The 20,865-nt window shown below is 44.3% G+C and overlaps 1 protein-coding gene across 5 annotated transcripts; it reads right to left on the bottom strand.

Annotated features, from left to right (window-relative positions):
* Positions 1-220: 220 nt before the first annotated feature.
* HNRNPF (heterogeneous nuclear ribonucleoprotein F) lies at positions 221-20,863 on the bottom strand. Of its 5 annotated transcripts, none has more exons than XM_038578118.1 (4): positions 20,776-20,863; positions 20,391-20,455; positions 5,507-5,571; positions 221-2,140 (listed from the first exon to the last, which is right to left on the bottom strand). In XM_038578118.1, the coding sequence occupies exon 4, from the start codon at positions 2,087-2,089 to the stop codon at positions 845-847; it is 1,245 nt and encodes a 414-aa protein (XP_038434046.1). In that variant the 5' UTR covers positions 2,090-2,140; positions 5,507-5,571; positions 20,391-20,455; positions 20,776-20,863; the 3' UTR covers positions 221-844. The 5 variants fall into 5 exon arrangements, with proteins under 5 accessions (XP_038434046.1, XP_038434047.1, XP_038434048.1 ...); XM_038578119.1 differs by lacking the exons at positions 20,391-20,455; positions 20,776-20,863 and adding exons at positions 7,358-7,495; positions 8,262-8,415; XM_038578120.1 differs by lacking the exons at positions 20,391-20,455; positions 20,776-20,863 and adding an exon at positions 19,707-19,799.
* Positions 20,864-20,865: the final 2 nt, after the last annotated feature.

Genomic DNA, 20,865 nt, shown 5'->3' with positions numbered 1-20,865 from the left:
CTATTTTCATACTCCCGTGTTTCCAGTCACCATTTCTACCGCTCATGTTTAACATTTTTAAAAATCAAACTTTTAATTTAGCCTTGGTATAGGAATAAGGGAAATCTTAGATTCCATGTGCTAAATTAGTTTTGAAATTCACACTGAAATACAGCAGTATTAAAACAAATTCTCTTCAACCACCCATTTTGCTTTTTGGTGAGTATATAGTCGGTGCCAGTCATTGTGAAAAAATCTTTATTTTAAGAAAAAAATTTAGTTAACAAAAAAATTTAACAAGTTTCACTTAGCAAAATACACCCAAAAGGAAATCACAGTACAAAGAAAGTTTTAAGTCAAGGCCTCACCAATTCCTACAGTATTAGTAATGTGTCTCAATTTTCAAAACTAACTTATTTTTTAAAAGCTTAAACTTAACCTAAAAAGATTTTAAATGAAAATAAACTAGAATGAACAAACAGGAGAAATGTTCCTCTTTGAATCAGGGATCTAGCACCTTGAGTTTTCCAAAAAAGCACGTCTCCCCAATGTGTTCACGGTGATGTGGTGTAAAAGATCCATTTAATGTACTTAAAACTACTTTAACTCAGATAACATCACTCTGAAGTACACTACCCAAAATGTTAATTGAGAAAAGCTGAAAATAGTTTTAGTTTACTCAATATCACATGCTAGAAGAAAGTTTGCATGAGAAAACACTGAAGAGGTAATTTTTTAATCCAGATTTCACAAACTCATGGTGCAAAATGGGTCCCACAGCTTCCTCTAGAGTAATAATTGCTTTTCACTGCTTGTTGGCTGCCTGTGAAAATTTGATTGCAATAACTCAAATGCTCCTACAAAACTAGTCATATCCACCCATGCTGTTCTGGCCTCCATAGCCAGCCCCGTAACAGCCACTCACAGACTGGCTCTCGAGGCCACTGTAAGTCGACTGGGCTGACACTCCCATGCCTTGCATCATCTGGCTGCTATATGCCCCATTGCTGGCCCCAGTTGTGGAATTCAGGAAAAGTTCTATGTATCTGTGTTGCATGTTGGCCCGGTCTTTGGACATAGCTGCCACAGCTTCTTCGTGAGTGGCAAACTCAACATCAGCTTCACCCGTCACTCTTCCATCAGGGCCAATCTCAATATGGACTCTCACAGGGTTGAGTGGAGAGAAGAAGTTGTAAATGTCGTTCTCGGTAGCTTTGTACGGCAGCCCTCTCATGTGGACACAGTGTCCAGTGGTGCTCTGGACGGTGAACTCGCCATCTCCATATCTGTGGTCATACATGCCCGAGAGACAGTAGCTGAGGTCTCTCCCGAACAGATCAGTGGTGAAGCCGTAGCCATCGCTGAGGCCACTGTACTCCTCATAGCCCCCATAGCCTGCACTATAAGCACCAGACCTCATCCTCTCCAGGCCTGCTTGCTTGACAATGCCAATATACCTCCTGGCTGTGCCAGGGCGGTCATAGGGCCCCGGCCGCTGTACAGACATGAACTTCAGAGGAGGATCTGAGTATGACCTAACTTCTTCCTGACTGCTCTTAAACACTTCAATATATCTGTGCCCTATTCTCTCCTTGTGCTTCCCGAGGGCCTTCTCAGCTAACTCCTGGGAGGCAAACTGCACAAAGGCTTCCCCTGTAATCTTGCCCTCGGGGTCCACAGGCAGTGTGATCCCGTTTGGCACAATTTCCAACCCTGAGAAGAACTGAACGATTTCTTCCTTGGTGCATCCAAATGGGAGTCCTCGAAGCCGCACGAAGCCATCATTGGCGGTGTCGGCACTGTTTGGACCACTGTGCTTCAACACCCAATCCATCTCGGTTCTGTGGGACTTGAACACCTCAATGTACCGGTGTCCCATGCTTTCCCTGTCTTTTTTAAGGGCCATTTTTACATCATCTTCTGATTCAAGTTCAACAAAAGCCTCACCACTCTGCCTGCCTTCTCTAGTGTAGATGAAATGAACGCCTGCAGCCCCATCATGAATTGTGCAGTCAGAAAGGAAATTCTGCACATCCTCAACAGAGCAGGACCAGGGCAGGCCACGGAGCTTGACCACAAAGCCTTCACCTCCCTCGGGGCCCAGCATCATGGACACTTGAGAGGACAGACGTCAAACAAGCTTGGGTGCAGTTTTTTGTGGCTGAAAAGAAAGCAAAAACTTTACATAATTTTTCATTTATTATGTACAAGAATATGCAGTAAATCTTATTTTTCTGATTTTACAGATGAAAAAATAAAATGTTAAGAAATACACCCAATACATTTGAACTCAGATTCAATCCCAGGTCTCCCCTAAAATGTACATATTACAGACTGAAAAAGAATTAGGAATCTAAAAAAAAAAAAAAAAAATACAATAGTGATCTAGAAGCCTCTGTCAGTAAGCCACAGCCTATCAATTCTAATGGTCAGTTATTTTAAGTTCTAAAGGGAAGACAAAAGAATGAAATAAGCCAATATTTAGAAATAGAGAACTTCTCAGAACTGGAGGAAAGTGAGATTATGACACTCAAGTAAAAGGGTATTTTCTTGTTACTAGAGAAAAGACAGAGCAAATTTGTAATAATATAAGCAGGGGAATGGCAGATGGAGCAGCAGGCTCCACGCTGACCAGGAGACTGATATTGGTTATCAATCCCAGGGCTCTGGGATCACAACCTGAGCTCAAGGCAGATGTTTAACTGACTGAGCCACCCAGGTGTCCCTTGGCTCATAATTTTAATAAATTACAGTAATTTCAGTATTTGATGAAGTCACTATGCAGCACTTAATCATTTTTTTTAAAACTGCCAACGTGCAAAAGGATGATTTTGTAATGACTTTGGCCCCATCCCCCTATAACAGATTTCATATGCTCTTCCTCCTCTTTTGTACGTGTGAAGTAAAACAGCTCAGGAAGTTTAAGTTATCTATTTCCTGGCTGTACCAGGTAGCTCAGTGTCACATAGCCAGGCCAAATGGTTCACATTGTGGACCAGACAGTTCTTTGTTGTAGGGAATAGGCCTGTGCACTATAGGCTGGAAGGCAACATCCCTTGCCTCTGCCTACAAGCTGCCAGTAGCAATACCCTCCCCCCAGGTGTGACAACCCCACAGATTTCCAGATATTTCCAAATGTTCCCTGAGGGTAAAACCTACTCCCAGCTGAGAATGACTACTGTAGAATCAGGATCACCAACCTTAAAGTGGGCCCTCAATACTGCCTACAGTTCTACCACACACACACACACACACACACACACACACACACACACACTTGCCCAAAGCCCTGAGCTGTCTGTGGCAACCTCACCTTTTCTCATTCCCCCCATCTGCAGCTGATTCAAAGAACAGCGACTACGTGAAGGAACTGCCACATGCCACAAAGTCTAGGAATTTATAAACAAGCAGTTGCTTCTCTTGTTAGCTGATATCATTAGCAGGATCACAATCCTGCTCTGGTCCCAACTCCACTCACCCTAGAAAAAACTTTTAAGGCTCCACACCTAGCGTGAAGCCTAACGTGGGGCTTGAGCTCACAACCCTGCATGATCAAGACCTGAGCTGAGATCAAGAGTTGGACACTTAAATAACCAAGCTATCCAGGTGCCAAGAGAAACTTCTCTTCAGTCTTTTCACTGAAGACCACCTTCTTAGTAATTAAGAATGTCCATTCGGAACTAATGCCATTATATACCATTTTACTTGTTCCCACAGCAGAATTTAACCACTCCCCCTGGAAATCCTTTCTCCCTCTTAAAGAAGATGCAACCTTCTGGTTTTCCTATTAATTTTGATTGGTTCTCCTAGCTGTTTCCTTTGAGTCCTTCCTCCACATTCAACTGCTGGGAATCACTGAGCTTGGGTGAATTCTTTTCTAGGCAGCCTTAAGTGATCTCCCTCCACGGTCAACTAGGTCTGGGCCCAGGACACTCAAGTACCCAGCCTCAGGAAGCCTGGCATACAAAACTTGACTCCATAGCTCTGATACACCACAAACGAAAGAATTATTTTCTCTGGAACTCTTTTATAGCACCTCATCAGCAGGTATAGATAGCCTTACCTGTCATCCTGAGGTTCTAGAAAGGTAAGTGAAGTAATCCTTGGACAACTTCACCCAAGCCCTCAAATCTAAAGAATTCATTACCATTCTGGAGTGTCCCATTCATCACCCTCAACCACATTCCTAAATTCTATTCAACTACTCTGGATTTCCAACAATATAAAGAGCTCAATAATCTCCTCCTCCGTGATTTCAATTGTCAAACTTTTTCTTTCTATAGCCCTCCTATCCCTTTCTACTTCCTCATTTCTAATTCCAGCACCAACAGCCCATGCCAGGATATTCTCATCTGGTTCTTAAACTTCTCCAAGTGTAATGGCTAGCCCTTACTGCAACTCAATCTGCAGCTCAAGTGTTCTCCTAAACTCACTTTATGTCATTCTCTTGTTCCAAATCAGTGGCTTCCCACTGGCACTAGAACAGAAACCACAGAGCTAAGGGGGTACTTACACCTTGCAACTTTGGCCTACAACACATTTATCTAGCTTGCATTGCTCCCAATAAAAAAAGAAAAAAAAAAAAGGGAAAAAAAAGCCCTCTTTGATTCATTGTGCCTGAATTGTGCCAGGCTTTCTGCTGCATTTGACTACACGTAGTAATCATCTCCCCAAATATACTCCCCACCCAACCTCCTGCCTAGCTAAATCCTACTAATCCTTAAAGCCTCAGTTCAAACATACGACCTCTTTCCACAAGATCTTCTTCTACAAGTTCTCTTATTTCTACACTCCGTAGCATTCTTGTTCTGATTTGTTTAAAATGTGTCTTCAAAACTGCTCTGAGAGCCTAGCAGGGACAGTCTGTTCCGTTGGCCACTGTGGCCCCACCCCCAGCACAGCAGGCCCAAGATTAGGGAGAGATTAACTGATTGGCCAAGTGAGGTCAACACCTCCCTCCACAACATGGCAGTCTAGGCAGAAAAAGACATGCAGGAAGCATAAACGAACACAGGTATTTAAGAATTACTTACACAGACAGGCATTTAAGAATTACTTAAAACACCTAACAATACAGTACAGATTATAAATGTTTTGCTTGAGAAAGTCTGAAAAACAAAGGGACTTCTCTGAAGGCAAGGTGAAGACTACTCTTCTAAAAAACAGGTCTACATGTAAACTTATCGCTTATTTATACTCCAGAATTAATTTTCTCTTACACTTCTCATGGGAAGTCCTATAACCTGCTAACTCCTTATTCTTCTAAACTTCAGATGGAATTCAAATTTAACTTTAGGTGCAAATATAATTCAGTATCTCCACTTTATCCTCAGAACCTTCTACATTTGAATTCCTTGGAGTTTTGCAGTACCTAGGACATCAACTAGAACTCAACAGAAGAGTACTGTTGGTTTCTGCTCCTTAGATTTTTAAAACTAGCAACAATAATTTTTACTTCACACTAAGAAACATCCTGTTTAAATATACCACACACAAAACAGAAATTACTTTTCTTAAAAGAGCTCACCTTAAAGAACCACCTGAGGGGGGATGCCCACAGTCGGAGACACTCCTGGTAGGTAACGAACTGTCCTAAAAAAAGAGCGATAAGGCGGTCTTGCCTCAGTGCCCCAGCACACACCAGAGCAACCAGGGGTGGTGGCGCCGGGGTCAGGATGGGCTTCTGCTCCCCTTCTCCTTGAAGAGTCAGGACTGGTACTGCAGGAGGGCCTTTAAAGTCCTAAGGCTTCCAAAATTAAAGCACATACCCAAGACTGCCCCCACAGTATTTAAAAGGTTTATCTTTTCAAAGGGTAATACGGGGGATAACAGCAGGGAAACATCCCACCAGCCTTGATGAGACTTACTTAGAAGGCGCTTAAGCTCAGTGAAGAAATCTAAATACCAAAGGTGGGAGGGGTTTCTTCAGGGAGGGGGTGGAGCAAGGCCACAACTGTTGTGGGTAGGGAAGGGACCAGAGGCAGGAGGGGAGACTAGGATGAGCTCCATCAAGTATGCTAGAATTGTTCCAACAGGATTTACGATTTTTACCAGTTACAAGGGGGGGGGGGGGGGGGGGGCGCAGCGGCCTAGGGTGGAGATACTCAAAGTTTTTCCTTCCAAGTTTTATTTGGTAACTTTTCTTGTGACCTGAATTTGCTCCGACATTGAGAATAAAGGGAGGAAATTTTGAAATATGTTTTTCAACAGGAAAAACAAAATCACTACCATCACTCACAGCCAAGTGATGAGAATATCCCCGAAGACCAGGATATGTGAAATCCACGGGGTACATCTGAGAAACTAAACCACATTCTTAATTTTGGAAAAGTGTAACTGGGAAACTCAAGTGAATTTCGCTGAACACGTAGTCTTAAATTTGCCGTCTTACTAGTTTTCTCTATTATTAAATACTATCTGGAGGATGGTCGGGAGCCCCGTATAAATGCAAAGTATTACAGTTTAAGAAGCAATAATTTCAAAATCTCTGGAAGATGGCTTTTAGAAAGCTTCACTGTCCTTCCCCTGTACCCCCATAAGAGTGAAATCCAAAAAAGGTAGAAGAACCCAGGTATCTTGATTCCTTTCTCTGGTTCACTCCACCTCCTTCCAGTGTTGTCTGCAAACCAACACCTAGGGGACCCTCCTGGACAAGCATGTGCAGGGGCGGCCAGAGACACTGCAGCCAATTTTCAAAGGACTGAAATGGGCACGTGTACACAAGCTGAAGCACTGATAGAGCATGGGTCTCACCAGAGCCACCACCTTGCAATCGCCGCATGTGAAAAAATACTGCTCTTAGGTCCCACACCTAAAGATAATTTAACTGTACTGTACCCTACAGGATGTAGCCAAGGATTTTGCACAACTCCCCCAGGTGCATGGATTCTAGTTGAGCGTGCACAGACCACCCACGGAAGTGTTAAAATGCAGATTCTGAAACAATAGATGTGAATAGGGAAGATTCCGCATTTCTAAAAAAAGTCCTAGGGCTCCTGTAAGGTCCTCCTTCACTGTACTGGTTAGACGGGATTTAGTTTGGATTCAGGTAGATCCAATCAAGATAAAGAGGGTGCGCCTCGGAGTGTCACGACTGATTAGATTTATCTAAGCAGTACAAGGGCGGCTTAACATCCCATCCTCTCGGTTCAGGGAGGGGTACTCAGTGGGACCCTGGCTTCACCCTCTTTTGTGTTAGCAGTAGGACCTAGCGCATGTTCACCCTTATTTGTAAATAAATATTCACCTGCAGCTCGTAGCACGCACAAGGCAGGTTGTCCTGAATGTCTTAATTACTCACAAAGTTCTACTCTTAAATCACAGTGAGCGAGAGACACTGCCTCAGGACTACGCAGCTCTTTTTTGCTCTAAGACTTACCGCTGAGGGGATCAGGACTGATTTCTATTTTCACCAAACAAACGCAGTTTACAGCCAAAGGACCCCTAATTCCACCCGACGCTTAAAAACGCAGAAGGCTCCGGGCAAGGTCCAGGTGCGACTCCTTTTGTTATTGGCCTGAAAACGAAACTGGCTGTGGGGAAGCGCTTCTAGCGGGGGTGGAAAGTGCGCCCTTAAGCTCGCGGCCGCGCGGGCCGCCAGGGGCGCGCCTGAGCGATTTCGGCGGGAAGCACAGCGGCGGTCGCAGGCGCCGAGCTCGCCGGGCGGGGGGACCTGTACGAGGCGCGGGGCGGGGGGCCCACCAGGCCTCTACTTGGTGGATCCGAAAACGTACGATCCACCCGGCCCCACAGGAAAATGGGAGCCCAGTGCGCCTCTCCGCGGGGCCTGGGCGGGGTCAGCGGGAGCTTCCGGGGCGGGGGCGGAACGAGCGGAGGTGGGGGGAGAGAAGCTCCGGGCCGGGCGGGAGGGGGCCTGGGCTGGCGGGGGGGGGGGGGGGGAGGGTAGTTTGCCGCCGGGGTGGGGGTGGGGGTGGGGCCGAGTTCCAGGCCAGGCTTCCCGGAGCTGCAGGGAGGGGGCGGAGCTCCCGAGTCGGGGGGGGGGGGGCTTTCTGGGGCGACCAGGGAAGAGTTCCCGGGACCCGTGCGGGGCGGAGCTGTCGGGTCGGGTCGGGGGGACTTCCTGGGGCAGGGGGGCTACGGGGGGGAGGACAGAGGAAGAGTTCCTAAGACACTGAGGGTAAAGAAAGAGTTCCTGGCGCGGGCGGGCCGGGGGGTTGTGGGGGAGGGGCGAGTTCCCGGGGCTCGCCGAGGCGGGGTGGGTCGGGGGCCGGGGGAGGGCGGACGGGCAGGCGGGTGGGGGTCGTCCGCTCGCGGCGGCTCACCACGACGGGTCCGGAGTCCGGAAGGCCGACGCGCGGGGCTGCGTCCCGGAGGCAGAGGCCGCGTGACTGAGGGCGGCGGGCCGGACGTGGGTCACGGGGTGTAAAGGAGGAAGTGCCACCGATGGGCCCGCCAAGATGTCACCAATGGAAACGCGTCCTGCAGGTGCGGCCCGCGGCCCGCGCGGTCGGCCCAGGCAGGAAGTGGGAGGACGGAGGGAAGGAAGAAAAGCAACGAGGAAGACCGTTCCGAGTGAGTTCTCAGGAAAGGTGCCAGGATGGGGAAAAGTCCAGAGTACCAGCGCAGGGGAGGGGTAGATCGGCACGGTTTCTTTGGGGGAAAAAATTCTCTGAAAGTAGGAAGAATTTAGAATGGAAACTAAAGGACAAAAGGTAGAACTTCTTTGTATATACAGTACCTTGTTTTTTATATTTCGCCACAAACTCGTGTAAATATTTTGCATCAGTTTAAAACTCGCAATTTTTAATACCCAGCAAAGAATTAATTTCATGAACCCGTGAATCCGCGTTCAAACGAACAATTATATTAAGGAATTTAAATTCTTTAATTATGGTGCTGTGATTTTATTTTTGAGTCAATACTTAAATATATTTAAGGTCTAGTTTCTAAGTGGATGGAGTAGGATTACAGATGAAAGGGTGATGATTTAGTAAACTAGGTGAACACCCCTAGTTTCACACACTTGAAACTAGGTGAGAGGGTACGTCGAGCTTCCTTATACTTTTGTATTTTCTGTATGCTAAATACTTTTAAATAATGAAATTATTTAAGAAAAAGCCGACTGAATCTACTTACTATGAAATTAATAGGATTTACAAGGAAGAGGAACCTACTAGATGAGAGTAGGCAAACCCAGACTAAATTCTACAAGAACAAATGAGTTCAGTGCTTCATTACAAAACAGCTCCAAGGGAAAAGACCAAGTAAGCACATAACCGAATAAAATAAACTTAAGACATTTATCAAGGATTCTCAATACATGGGGCATATTTGGATTTTGAGTCATTTATAAACATTTTATATCTAAACACTGACTAAAAATGTTATTAAAATCTTTCATATTAAAGTGTATTTACTTGTTTTAGATATGTAACTGTAGGTGTGTTTAAATATAAGGGAATTAGTTTCTAGACATTCACTTGGAAGTATCTGTGAATGAGAATACATTGGCTAGAATTTGCTTGAAAATTATTAGAAGGAGGGGGATATAAAGAAAAACTGTCACATTACCTGATTGGTAATTGTGGAAGCTGGGCAACAAGATTCAAAATCCACCCATTCATGGAAGGACACAGGGACTAAAAACTCATGAATTCAAGAGAAAACAATATTCTTTAGAAAAATTAAGCCACAAGATTAGCTTGTTTTTGGAAAGAATATCTCTACAGAACTGAAGTACCCTGACTACTTACTTCATAAGCATTTATAACTTCTTGAAAACCTCTTCAAAATATATTTTTGTTAATTTATATGATTGGTATGCATTTTCTCACTTATTTTAGTTTCCTGCAGTTAATAAGTACGTCTTACATATGCCTTCTTGACTTAACTGGTTGGTGACACTGGGGAGGTGACTGTTAATAATTGATCAGCCATGATATGGCTCCTGCCCAGTGAAGAAACAACATGTACGCAAGACACGGGGGAGCATGTTGTATTGAGACCAGTGAAAGAGGAAAAGCAGAGGAAGATCCTCCACAGCCCTGAAAGCCTGGTTTGGTATTTTGTACTTTAGTCTAAGGCCAATGGGAAGTCATTTGTTTCAAAATGGAATGTGGTGTAATTTGTTTTTGCTTTTCAACAGGACAGCCTAGCTGCTATCTGGAAAAGAAATGGTGGGAACAGATGCACAGAGAGGGGATGGGAAAGCAATGAGACAAGTTTGGAAAAACTGATGGTAACCTGCAATAAAAACGGTGCCCTTGGGGATCCCTGGGTGGCTCAGCGGTTTAGCGCCTGCCTTTGGCCCAGGGTGCGATCCTGGAGTCCTGGGATCGAGGCCGCATCGGGCTCCCTGCATGGAGCCTGCTTCTCCCTCTGCCTGTGTCTCCTGCCTCTCTATCATGAATGAATGAATGAATGAATGAATGAATGGTGCCCTTCATTGTGGTAGAAATGAAGCTAATGTTCAAGGATGAGTGATGTGCAATAGATAAAATTATCCGAAATTGGGAGTTATTCGCTAACTCAGAAATATTGTGCACTTACAAAATGCAGGCACTGTGCTAGGTCCACAAAACAGTGGACTAGAAAATCCATAAAGAAAGGAAGAAATAAATGTATGATGACAAATTCTGAATGACCTAAAACTAAATAATGGGGATCAACTAACACTGGAGCTGAGGAAGTGACATTTAAACAGACACAAAGCAGGGGTGGGAGAAGGGGGGGGTGAAAATTTCCCCTGGTAAATACCTGAGGTATAAAAAGTAGATTTTAGAAGACTATTATTTTTTTGTTCCTTTGTAGGTTATCCTACTTCCTCCTCCCTGAATACTTGTTCAAATTCTTTATATGTTTGTTTGTTTGTTTATTTATTTATTCATAAGAGACACAGAAAGAGAGAGAGAGGCAGAGACCTAGGCAGAGGGAGAAGCAGGCTCCATGCAAGGAGCCCGATGCGGGACTCAGATCCCGGATTCCAGGATAACACTGAGCCAAAGCAGACACTCAACTGAGCCACCCCGGTGTCCCTCTTTATATGTTTTAAATGCAGCCCTTTTGCCAGTGTCTGTTTTTGTGTTGCTTTGTATAAATATTTTACTTTGTGGTGAGTCCTTTTATTATTTTTTAAGAGATTTTATTTTTTATTTTTTATTTTTTTTTTTTTTTTTTTTTTTTGAAGAGATTTTATTTTTTAAAGTAATCTCTACACCCAACAAGGCTTGAACTTAACGTCAAGGATCAAGAGTCGTCCCATGCTATACCAAACTGAGCCAGCCAGGTTACCCATGGTGAATCATTTTAATCTTCATACTCAGTTCTTATTAAGTTCACAGGAGAGGGATGCCTGGGTGGCTCAGCAGTTAAGAGTCTGTGTTTGCCCAGGGCGTGATCCTGGGGTCCCGGGATCGAGTCCCACATCAGGCTCCCTGCATGGAGCCTGCTTCTCTCTCTGCCTATGTCTCTACCTCTCTGTGTGTCTTTCATGAATAAATAAATAAAATCTTAAAAATTCACACGAGAGTTTTAGATATATTTCTGCTGCTTATGTCTGTTTTCCACTTGAGGAGCAAAGATGGGCCTAGGGAAAAAGCAAATTCCCTGTCTAGGGATGGTATGTGAGCAAAGCCCAGACCCTTAATTTGTGATGGATAATTTTCCTGTTCCACTGGAAATTACATTGGAAACCACAAAAGTCTCTTCCAACCCAACAATTTATGAAGTCCCAACTCAGTGGCTCTTAAACTTTTTCTCCTGTCAGATACTCACTTGAGAATATAAGTTCTGAACCAACCACTTCAAGAAAGCACACTCCCACAGCTGTATCAAAATTTTCAAGGGGTTCATGCATCTGAAGTATGAGAACTCTGACCCTAATTTGTATAACAACCCAAATTCAATACATAAAGCTCCCTCAGAGCTATTAAGGAGAGAGAAGCTGGGCAGCCTGGGTGGCTCAGCAGTTTAGCACCGCCTTCAGCCCGGGGCGTGATCCTGGAGACCCAGGATGGAGTCCCATGTCGGGCTCCCTGCATGGAGCCTGCTTCTCCCTCTCCCTGTGTCTCTGCCTCTCTCTCTCTCTCTCTCATAAATAAATAAATAAATAAAATCTTAAAAAAAAAAAAGAGAAGCTGTAGATGGATTAAATACATTATTAACATTCTAGATGTTTATTGCTAATACTACATTTTTATCCATCAAAGAGGATATATATGAAAAAAAAAAAAGAGGATATATATGATCCATATGCAACAAGAAAGCTGTTTTCCATGATCTTTTCATTATTAGGCCTTTTAGTTTATATACTGTAGCTAAATCTGAGGTAATAATACACTTTCCCTCGGTATTCACTTCTCAAAAGCTGTGTTAACTAAAAGGCAAAAATAGTATGTGAAATTAGGTAAATTATAATGCCTGTATTAAAATTATCACAAGGGACAAATTTTTACCCAACATAGAACAAGCAACTGTTGCTCTATGGTACTACTGATTGCATACTGCAGGTGACTCAAGAATCAAAATCTAAGTTACCAGGTTAAGTTTTCATAAATAGAAACACTGCTACTTGATGTCCCTTGCTAAAGATCCTAGAGCTGGGCAAAGGCCTTAGGATGCCTTGTGGGTTACACTCACGGTCTCCAGAGAGATGGTTGTAGTACATGCCCACAGCCCCTCAAGGGGCCTAGAGTTTCCTCCTGGGGCTCTATGGAGACTTGACACCTTGTCAGGCCCCATGCAGTTGCCATAGGAGCTGAGACTGCTATAGCATCTTGGGCTCCATGTTTGCTGCTCAGGGGACCACAGTATACTGCCCTGGGAGAGTGGAGAACAGAACCAAGAGGAAAGAAACGTAACAATGCACAGAAGAGTGGCTCAGGCACCCAGAAAGAATACCATGCATTCAGACAACAGCTTATTAACAGCAGTTTTAAGGGAATGAGAAGCGCTAGACGAAACACTAATTTTTTTAGGAGAAAAAAATAACGACCACTTTCAGATACTCAATTACAGAATACTAAACTTTTTTAGTACTAAAAATTGAATTTTGAATTTATAAAGTTAGTAATGAATTGAAGGCACAGTGGACTAAAAACCAAGTAGAAGAAATATCTCAAAAAAATAATAAAGGGAAAAAATATATGAAATTTGGAGGACACAAGATGTAACACGAGACAAAAGAAGTAACATGTCAATAATAGGAATTCCAGTAAGAGAAAAAGACACAAACGGAGGCAAGAGAACAGATAAAGAATGGAAAGGAGATTTTCCTGGCTAAGATAAACGTGGTCATGTAGTTCCCAACAGATATTTTTAAAAGACACAACCTAAGCATATGTTGCTAAAACTCCTAAATTTAAAGTATAGAGAAAAAAAAGATTTGGAAAAAGAACAAACTGGGTACAAAGGATAAAAATATGATCGTTAACCACATGTGCCTACTGAACACTTGAAAGTGACAATTACGAATTGTGAGGTGCTGTTAAGTATAAAATGCACACTGAACTGCAAAGATTAAAACAAGTATGTAACAGATCTCAACGTTAAAATACTGATTACACGTCGAAATATTTTGAATAACAGCCAATCAAAATATATTATTAAAAAATACTAAATAAAAATATCAAAACATCCCAACTCATTCTACAAAAGTCAGTATTACCCTGTTTTATGGGCTGAAATGTGTGTCCAAAATTTAGATGCTTAAGTCCTAACCCCAGCACCTCAAAATGTGAAATCTGGATAGCCTTTTTACAAAATGAGGCCATCAGAGTGAGCCATATTCCATTATGACTGGTATCCTTTTAGAAGGGGAAATTTGGACATAGACCCAATGACGTTAAGACACAGAAGACAGCCATCTAACAAACGAAGGAGAGAGGTCTGGAATATATCATTTCCTCACTGCCTTTACAGGGAACCAACCCTGCTGATACCTTGATGTAGGATTTCTGGCCTCCGTAACTGCAAGACAATAAATTTCTATTCTTTAAACAACCCAGTCCATATTATTTTATTATGGCAGCCCTAGTAAACTCATATATTGATAGCAAAACCAGACAGACATCACGGGAAGGGATAACTACATACTAATATCCTTTATGAGTAAAGGTGTAAAATTCCTCAATAAAATACTACACACTGAAACCAGCCAACATGTAAGAAAGGTTATACACCATGACCAAATAGGATTCATCCCAGGAATGCTTACAGGTATTTCAATGTAAGAAAATGTTCTTGAATTAGATAGTAGTGATGGTTTTCACAATGTTGTAAATATACTAAAAACCTCTGATTTGTACCCTTTAAACTGGGTGAACTGTATGGTATGTGAATTATATCTTGATTAAAAAATGAAACAAATTACATTTGTTACTCATACTCTGTTGGACAGCCTAATTCTAAACAAATGTTATGGAAAGCAAAACAAAAACCTATGGAGATGTCAATAATGGGTCGCCTTTGCAATGTAGACAGACTTACGAGAGTGTGACCAGGAATTTGTAATATTCACACTAGGTGAGAATTTTTGTAAAAGCAGCATACAGAGAAACCTAATAGGCATTCAGAATATTTCATTCTAGCCCTGTGCGCGCCCCCCCCTTAAGGATTACTGCTTTTTGTGCCAGGTTTAAGAGATCTTTTTCTTAGGCCAAGGCCATATGGATATATATTTAACTTTTATTTTTTAAAGATTTTTATTTATTCATGAAAGACAGAGAGAGGCAAAGAAACAGGCAGAGAGGCAGAAGCAGGCTCCATGCAGGGAGGCCGATGTGGGACTCAATTCCAGAACTCCGGGATCATGCCCTGAGCCGAAGGCAGATACTCAACCGCTGAGCCACCCAGGCATTCCTATATGTAACTTTATAAGCTTCGTTATTTTCATCTACATTTCTGTATTGATCTACAATCAACCTGGAATTGATTTTCCATTTTCAAGAGTGTTAAAATTAGTTTATCGAGTTTCACAGGTTAATTTTGCTCATGAACTCAAGATGAAAAGCTCCTAAGGAAATTATCAGCCAACCAAATCTAGCTATATACAAAGTAATAATCATGACCAAGTTGGGTTTATTCCAAAAATGCAATTGTAGTTCATCATTTCAAAGTCAGTCCCTGCAATCTGTCACACTGACATATTTATGACGGTAAAAGTTAACTTAGAATTTCTCATGTTTTATGAGAAATGCTAAGAAATAGCCTACACAATATAAAGAAAAGCAAGGAAAATGGATAAACTGGGAACAGGAAAACTTTTCTGACCATGACCCAAAACCCACAACACAGGAAAAAAACGAAAAATTTCATTACATAAATACAAATAAAACCTCAAAATAAAAAACAAAAATAAAATATAAAACCTCCACACCTCTTATGCATAGCTAAAAGAACACCAAGCTAAGCAAAAATATCGATAAAAAGGGAAAGATATTTCCAATTTTTTCCCTAAAGCTTTAACATATGTTCCTTTATAGAGTATCTAAAATAAGAAAGTCCAACCACCCAAAAAGGAAAATGGGCTAGAGGCATAGAGAGTCAACAGAAAAAGAAATGACCTTAAACATGAAAAGATGTTCCACCTTTCCCATCTAAGATAAATTAAAATTTTAAATCAAGTAACATTGGGACAGCTGCGTGGCTCAGCAGTTGAGCGGCTGCCTTTCAGAGCATGAAGGATCCAGGATCAAGAATCGAGTCGCACATTGGGCTTCCAGCATGGAGGGAGCCTGCTTCTCCCTCTGCCTATGTCTCTGCCTCTCTCTGTGTCTCTCATGAATAAATAAAATCTTAAAAAATAATAAAATAATAAAATAAAATGAAGTAACATTGAAAATATCTACCATACTGGCAAAAATTACAGAAGTCTGAAAACACATCCTCTTGGCAAGGTTATAAATACCTTTTGTGGCACTTTCACTTACCATTTGTGGATATATTCAATGGCCAAAAAAACAAAAAAACAAAACAAAACAAAACAAAAAAGCAAAGACACCTGTAAAAGCCATTCATCTCAGCTCTATTTCTAAGAGGAAAAGGCTAGAAACAACCCAACTGCCCACCAATAAAGGCCAGTTGAATAAACTAGTGGACACACTTAATGGAAGTATTACACCTTACTAAGGAAGGCATCAAAGATCACTGTGGTTGGGTCAAGAAAAGTCAGAAACCAATCTGAAGGGCTCCCACTGGCCACAAAAAATATTTTGTGCACCAAAGAGAATAAAAGCCACAGTGGATTAAAATACATCCTATATGTTAAAACCCCAACTTCATAATGATACTAGAAAAAGTGTCTTTGGCACATGCTATTATGCTGAATACTGATAAATGCCAGGAATAATGAAATCAAAAGCAACCTGTCATTTATAAAGTACAGCTTAGAATAACCAAATGATTAACAAAGTTTCCTCTCTATGGAACTATTCCTACTAATAAATGAGGAGTATTTAAAATGTCACTAATTTGGAAACATTAACAAAACAATGCATTCAGGGAAAGACCATCAAAGGCTGCTAACATCACAAGGGGAGTTAAGTACCTCTCTCCAAAGGAGTCCACAGCACCTCCAATGAAGTATTCTTTCCAAAAACAAAAAAAAAAATCTCAAGGGAACCAGAACAGCCTTTAGAGGAAAAGTAGAGGTCAGAGACTCAAACATCACCATTGAATATAATCAGAAAAAAAAACCCAAAGCCAAGAAAGGAACTCTATGTGACACTCAACCCAATTTACTAAACAAGGATAGAGAACCTCTAGATTGCACTAATAACCACACTTACGATGTGGTTAGTACAAACTGAGATGTGCTGTAGATATAAAGTACACACTGCATTCTGAAAGCTTAATTTGAAAAAAAAAAAGTAACTTAAAAATTACACGAGGAAATATTTTGAATATATGTTAATATGTTAAATTATTAGAACGAACGTTTCTTTGTACTATTAAAAAATGTGAAATTACACATGGCTTCCATTATATTTCCATTGAACAGCACTGCTGTGATAAACTGAATTTGAGATGTATCTACCAAATATAAGGTATGACCCTTGTTTGGATTCCGGTTCAAGCCAGCTACAAAAAAAGATCATTAAAAAAAATTATACAGTCAGGTGCATTTGAACACAGGGTATTTGATGATCTCAAGGAATTATTATTTCTTCAAGTGTGATAATGGTACTATAGTTGTATTTTTTAAATCCACAGAATATAAACTAAAATATTTACGGATATAGGACTACTGGGTGGCTCAGTGGTTGAGCGTCTGCCTTCAGCAGCTCAGGGCATGATCTTGGGGTCTGGGGATGGAGTCCCACATTAGGCTCCCTGTGAGGAGTCTGCTTTCCCTCTGAACTAGATGTATCTGCCTCCTGTCTCTCATGAATAAAATCTTTCAATATTTATGGATATAAACATTATGTCTGGGATTTGCTGTCAAATAAGCCAGACTGGCCTTAGATGAGCCTGATTTTCCTTCAGATCAGCCTCTTGGTTTTCCACAAGAACCCCAAATGAGGGCAGTAAGATGAGAGCAGGGTCCCTGGCAGAGGAGGGCAGTCCCTGTCAGCCAGATCTGAATCCTATTCTATCCCTGGCCAAGTGACTTCATTTTCCACTCGGCCTCCATTTTCTCATCTGTACAACAGGGATAACAGCAATACCCTCCCCTCTTACAGACTGGTCATGAGCATGTGCCATCAAAATATGGTCAAATTCCTAGCTCTGTGCCTGGACCCAATAAGGGGCAATTAATGTGCTCTCCAAAAAGTCTGAGTGAGTGCCAGAGCTCAGATTGAGGAGGAGACCCCTTCACATTTTTGCAGCCCCTGCAGGCACTTATCCTGGATGGGCCCGGGATGTCTCCACACTCACCTTCAGTTTTGGCCATATCTGAAGACTAACCTATTTTGATCAATCTTTTCACTTAAATCAATTCACATTTTTACCTGAATATTTTATGTTTACAGGAAGCTTTGTAGCAATACTTTTATTTTTTTTAAAGGAGAGCAAATTGTCATTGATAAAGGCCATTGTTTTTTTTTAAGATTTTATTTATTTATTTATTCATGAGACACACACACACAGAGAAAGAGGCGGAGACACAGGCAGAAGAAGAAGCAGGTTCCGTGCAGGGAGCCCAACGTGGGACTTGGTTCCAGGTCTCCAGGATCATACCCTGGGCTAAAGGCGGCGCTAAATCGCTGAGCCACCCGGGCTGCCCTGTAGCAAGACTTTTAAATGAAAACCAGTCACCTGCTAATTTTTTTTTTTAAATTACAGGGACACCTGGCTGGCTCAGCAGTTGAGCGTCTGCCTTTGGCTCAGGGCGTGATCCTGGAGTTCCGGGATCGAGTCCCATATGGGGCTCCCTGTGTGGAGCCTGCTTCTCCCTCTGTCTATGTCTCTCAAGAATAAAAATTTAAAAAGTAATAAAATTTAAAAATTGCCAAAAAAATACCACAAAAACAATGTTAAAATTTTAAAAACTAGGGACGCCTAGGGGGGCTCAGCGGTTGAGGGTCTCTGCCTTCGGCTCAGGGCGTGATCCAAGGACCCAGGATCAAGTCCCACATCGGTCTCCCCCGGTCTCCCCGTGAGGAGCCTGCTTCTCCCTCTGCCTGTGTCTCTGCCTCTCATGAATAAATAAAATCTTTTTAAAAAATTATTTTAAAACCTAAAATAAAAAAGACCTAGTATGTAATAAATCTAATCAAATTACAGAAATGCATACAGGCACAAGAGATGACTAAAGATGGGCTTGCTTAAAGACCAGTAATTAGTAACATCAGCAACCTCTCCCAAACTTCATAAGTAGAAATTTACTCACTTCAAAATGAAGAATCTTGACTAGAAATTAACACTGAAAACATCACTTTTCACTGACATACCCCAACGCATTTTTTTGTCTAACCGGAGAACCCGAAGTATTTTCATTCTTACTAGAAATTCAGAAACCGTTAACCTTTAAAAAAATGACTGTAAGTAATAGAATTACATTTAAGATAGGGAATTTCGACCACGTTTTGAACTGAAAGAGTATCTGAAGTGTTCAGAGCTCTTCCAGCGCCACCAACTTCCGGAGACCTGAGGCGCGGCGTTAACCTTGGGCACCTCGGGGGCCCCCTTCCCGGCGGGCGGTTCCCCCCACTCAGCGAGCCGTAGCTCGCGGACCCCGCTCCCGCCACGCACGCGGCCGCGGGGCAGACAGGAGCCCGGACACCCCCAGGTAGCTGTGAGAGCTAAAGGAAGCACGTTCCTGCGTCCTGAGGCCTCGGGGGAAGGGAACTACTGCGAGGAGAGTCCGGCCGGCGGGCCCGGCCCGAGGGACGCGGGGCGGCGGGGGAGGGGGTTCCTGCTGGAGCTGGGGAAGGGGCTCTCCGGGGTCTGGGGATTTGTCCGGCGAGAACCTGAGAGCTCCTGAAGGGAACAGACCAACAGGGAGGGGCCTGTGGCCTCCTAACCCGGTCTATAAAAGACGGGGTCGGGCGAGTCCCCGGACTCTGCCGGCGTCACCAGGCCGCCCGGCGCCACTTTCAGGGACCCACGCGGGCACACCGAAGGTAGAGGGCGCAGCGCAAGCGCCGGCAGAGTCCAGAAGTTTCTTAGGCGCAGTCAAGAACCAGCAAAAAATACATTCAAGGATACAAAGAAATAAAGGGCAAGGGAAAAAGAAACGGCCGATTAAGCTCGCTCCGCGTAAGTGTGGTCACCCGGCAGAGATAACGAGAACCAAAGAGTTTCTACCCAAAAACCAGACACAATACCTCTAAAAGCAGGAGACAAAACGGAGACCGGCGCTCGGCACTCACACGCCACACCGAGAGGAAGAAAAGGCCTCAAAGACCGAAAGTGGAGGCTCAGCGAGCGGGAACGTGGGAGGGGGGAGGAGTCAGTTGCCAACCAGTCTGGTGCAACTCAACCACGTGAAAGTACTGCTTTCATTTTTAAATGAAGCCCCTCTCCCACGGTCGTCAGGTGCCCTCGCGCTATTTCTGGCAGGGCGCTCAAGCTCTGCTAACCCCGGAGGCCGCACCAGGCCTTTCCTCCCTCCCTGCCTCCCGCGGCCCTGAATCCCAGCCCAGCGGTCCAGTCCCCGAGGGGATGGCTCTTGATCTCAGGCCTGCCTCCCCGCACCCGCGATCTCAGTCCAGGGGTCCAGTCCCCGACTCTACGGCCGTGGACTTCTGACCCCACCTTCCGTGACCCCAATTCTCAGCCCCAGGGGGCCCAGTCCCTGACCTCAGCCCCTGCCTCTCCCGACCCCAACCCTCAGCCCCTGCGTGCCCAATGCCCATTCGGTCCCCGTGGGTGAGGCCCCTGACTTCAGACCTAGCCTCCCCCAAATCCGTATCCCAGCCCCGCCGCCCCCAGCCCAGAGGGCCCGGTTCTCGGTCCGTCCCAGTGGTGCGGCCCTCAGCCTCCGACCCGCCGCCCGTCCCGCCCCTCACCTCGGGCTCCGGGTCTCCACGCTCCCGCTCTTCACATCCGGCACCTCGATCGTCCCTCTGAGCACCTAGAGGAGGGTGGAACGCGGGGAACTTGGCAGTTGTAGCTGAGGCAGTTGAGGCTTGTTTACCATCACCATGGAAACCCCTGGCAGCGCGCCCTGGGCGGGGCCCCGAGGGGCGGGGCCTGGCGCGCGGCCGGCCCCGGCGCACAACTCCCGCCCGTCGGGCGCACGCGGCGTTTCCCGCAGCCCGCTTGCTCCGGGCTCGCCCAGTCCCCGCTCGGCCGCACCCCAGCACCCGAGGGCCGCTGCCCGGAGAGCCCGCGCCCCCACCCCACTTCCGGCTGCTGGCGTGACCGCCGGCCGCTTTCCCCGCGGAACCCCACCTTCTTCTCCAGGAAGACGCGGCGAAGGGCTACTTCCACCACGGAGCCGGAAGGACGCGAGGAGCGCGGCGGGGCGGGGCGGGGCCTCCG

The sequence above is a fragment of the Canis lupus genome, chromosome 28, assembly GCF_011100685.1.
Source record: "Canis lupus familiaris isolate Mischka breed German Shepherd chromosome 28, alternate assembly UU_Cfam_GSD_1.0, whole genome shotgun sequence".
Taxonomy (NCBI): domain Eukaryota; kingdom Metazoa; phylum Chordata; class Mammalia; order Carnivora; family Canidae; genus Canis; species Canis lupus.
Note: the sequence above shows the minus strand (reverse complement) of the source record. Positions and strands in the feature narration are given on the sequence as shown.

Bases quoted from the DNA above. Each gene is read 5' to 3' on its own strand.
- HNRNPF (XM_038578118.1), bottom strand. From the start codon at position 2,089: ATGATGCTGGGCCCCGAGGGAGGTGAAGGCTTTGTGGTCAAGCTCCGT.